Source organism: Myotis brandtii, unplaced genomic scaffold (genome assembly GCF_000412655.1).
Source record: "Myotis brandtii unplaced genomic scaffold, ASM41265v1 scaffold187, whole genome shotgun sequence".
Lineage (NCBI taxonomy): Eukaryota > Metazoa > Chordata > Mammalia > Chiroptera > Vespertilionidae > Myotis > Myotis brandtii.
In genome coordinates, this window is record NW_005356944.1 from 2,037,731 (window position 1) to 2,040,578 (window position 2,848).

The 2,848-nt window shown below is 59.0% G+C and overlaps 1 protein-coding gene across 1 annotated transcript in view; it reads right to left on the reverse strand.

Moving 5' to 3' along the window:
• Window positions 1-967: 967 nt before the first annotated feature.
• Window positions 968-2,848, reverse strand: part of CD248 (CD248 molecule, endosialin) — a gene marked incomplete at its 5' end in the record, with an annotated part of 2,194 nt that continues 313 nt past the window's right edge. The window contains one exon of the mRNA XM_014538218.1: window positions 968-2,848. This exon is cut by the window's right edge and continues 1 nt beyond it. Within this exon, the coding sequence (XP_014393704.1) occupies window positions 1,236-2,848 (1,613 nt within the window).

A 2,848-nucleotide genomic window follows, 5' to 3' on the forward strand; every position in this document is an offset into this window, starting at 1 on the left:
CACACCATAGAGAAGGGCAAAATGTGCCCAAGATGGGAGGGCCTTGCTCAGGAGGCTGCCCAGGGAACTGGATGTGGACTCTCTCTCCCGGGTTAGTTAGCACTCTCCCCAGCCTAGCCTGCTAGGCTCGGACTCCCACCTCCTTCCTAGAGCAGGGAGGAGTGCCAGCACCCTCGAGTGACCCTGAGCCCAGCCACCAACTTCTGTGCAGCCTGCAGGGGCAGGAAGGGAAGTACCAGAAGAAAGTTAGGAGAAGCTCACCCACTAGACCCTCTTCACTCCCAGGATCACCAGGCCCCAGGCTTACCTTTAACCTTCAAACCCCAGTTTGGCTCCAGTTCAGCAGAAGCCCTCATTCCGGAACCCTCCCCCAGATTCAGCCCTACCTTCTTGGAGTTTTGGTATAAAGAACAAATATGGAATTCCTCATCCCAAACCTCCCATTCCCTGGATTTCTGTGTAACCTTGGGCAAGGCTCTGCCCCCTCTGCGCTCCCACTTCCCTGAGAATCTCTGAAGCATACCTTCCCTTAAGGCAGCGGTTCTCAACCTGTGGGTGGCGACCCCTTTGGGGGTCGAACGACCCTTTCACAGGGGTCACCTAAGACCATCGGAAAACACATATATAATTACATATTGTTTTTGTGATTAATCACTATGCTTTAATTATGTTCAATTTGTAACAATGAAAATACATCCTGCATATCAGATATTTACATGACGATTCATAACAGTAGCAAAATTACAGTTATGAAGTAGCAACGAAAATAATTTTATGGTTGGGGGTCACCACAACATGAGGAACTGTATTAAAGGGTCGTGGCATGAGGAAGGTTGAGAACCACTGCCTTAAGGGGTCTTACCTTATTTCCTTGGGGACCCAGACAAGCTGAAGGCAGTTCCCCTTCTTTTTTTCTGAATCCTCCCAGACCCACCCCTCAGGCATCAATGGGGTCGGAAGCTTTGGATGAGGTTGGCACCCGGTTTATTGGAGGAGACCCCAGCACCCACCCCCTGAGGTCCTGGGGGCCTTGGCATCCCCTCTGTCGTAAGTGCCAGACCAAGGAGCAGAGTTGTCATGAGTCAAGTCTAGTGGTTGACTGAGAGGAGCCTGGCTGTGCCCCAGGAGCAGGAAGCCCTCTGTCCATCTGGGCAACCCCCATGGGTCACTGGTGCAGTCTGGGCCACATGTCCAGTGCATGCCCCTTCCCCCACAGAGTGGGGTGCTGTGCCCCATCACACGCTGGTTCTGCAGGTCTGCACTCCTGTGAGGCTGCCCCGGTGGGGCATGGGTTCTGTTGGGCCCTTGTTCCCAGAGTGGGTAACCCAGCGATAGCAGTCCGTGATGCGCTTGTTGGGCACATGGGGGCCACAGCGGGTGCAGTACACAATGCCCAGTGCGAGTAGGACCACCAAGAAGACGCAGGTTGGCACTAGGAGTGCCACCAGCAGCCACCGGTCATCCCTCCGGCTTCGGCCTGCAGGACTGGCCTCCCCCAGGGCTGTGGGGCCTGCTGTGGGGGTTGCTGAGGGCATTGGGGTCAGCTTGGGATCCGAGGCACCTCCTCTTGGGACCTGTGGGGTTTTGGAGTAAGTGTGTGTAGGGCTGGAGGGAGCATTCTGGTTAGGGGGACTCTGAGGGGGCAGGGGAGTGTGAAGGACTGGAGGCTGGGTGGCAGCAGGCACAGGGACTTGATGGGCATGGGACCTGGAGGTAGTGGTCCGAGACGGCTGGACAGTCAAGGTCCTGGGAAGGTGGGTGGCCTGGGCTTTGAGAACCGGGACATCTGGGGCCACAGGGGACTGATGAGCACTGGAGGTGGTGGCCAGAGGGGTGTGGTTAGCTGGGATTCCAGACCAATGAGTGGTGGCCTGGGAATCAGCCACCTGGGTGTCTGGAAACATGGGGGACTGATGGGCAGTGGACAGTTCAGGGTATTTGGCTGAGATAACTGGGGGCTGAGAGGCAGGGGGCCGTGCTGGGCTAGTGGCAGAGATGATGGGAGGCTGGTGGACAGAGGGCAGATCTGGATAGTTGGCTGAGATCATGGGGAACTGGTGGTCAGGGCGCAAAGCTGGGTGCATGGCAGGGATCCTGGGGGGCTCCGGGGCAGGGGCCAGGGGTGGGTGTGTGGCAGAAATGATAGAAGGCTGGTGGGCAGAAGGCAGTGTTGGACGTGTGGCAGAGACCACCACGGGCCGGGTGACGGGGAGCACTGAGGAGTGATAGGGGGCCCTGGGAGCACTGAGGGGGGGAGGCCAGGTCGGGTCCAGGTAGAGCATCTGTGGCTCTCGGTCCTCTGGGAAGCTAGGCCCATAGGCCAGGCCAAAGTCAGGCGGCTGTGTGGCCTCCATCCACGGCATCCCAGGCATCTCTGTCCAGCCATCATCGAAGTCCTCCCAGGCCTCACCTTCGTCCTCTTCATCCTCTCTGTCATCCAGCAACTCCTCCCCGAGGTCCTGGGAAGCCCGAGCACCCACGTCCCCAGCAGGGCTGCAGCTGATGCCGTCAGCCTCGAGCTCGTGGCCCTCGCTGCAGTAGCACTCAAAGCCACCGACGTAGTTGACACACATCTGCTGGCACACGCCGGCGATCTGGCACTCGTCTGTGTCTACGCAGCGGTGGGGCTCATCCTCAACAGGCCGGAAACCCAGGCGACAGTGGCAGCTGTAGCCCTGTGGCCCGCCGGGCTCACACTGATGTTCACACGGGGCCTGGGCACAGGGGTCCTCGCAGCTGCGCCCGTCTGCGGCCAGCCGGAAGCCGTCATTGCAGCGACAGGACACATGACCGTCCGCCTCCTCCACGCACTCTTGTTCGCAGCCCCCATCGCCCGGGTTGCAGCCGC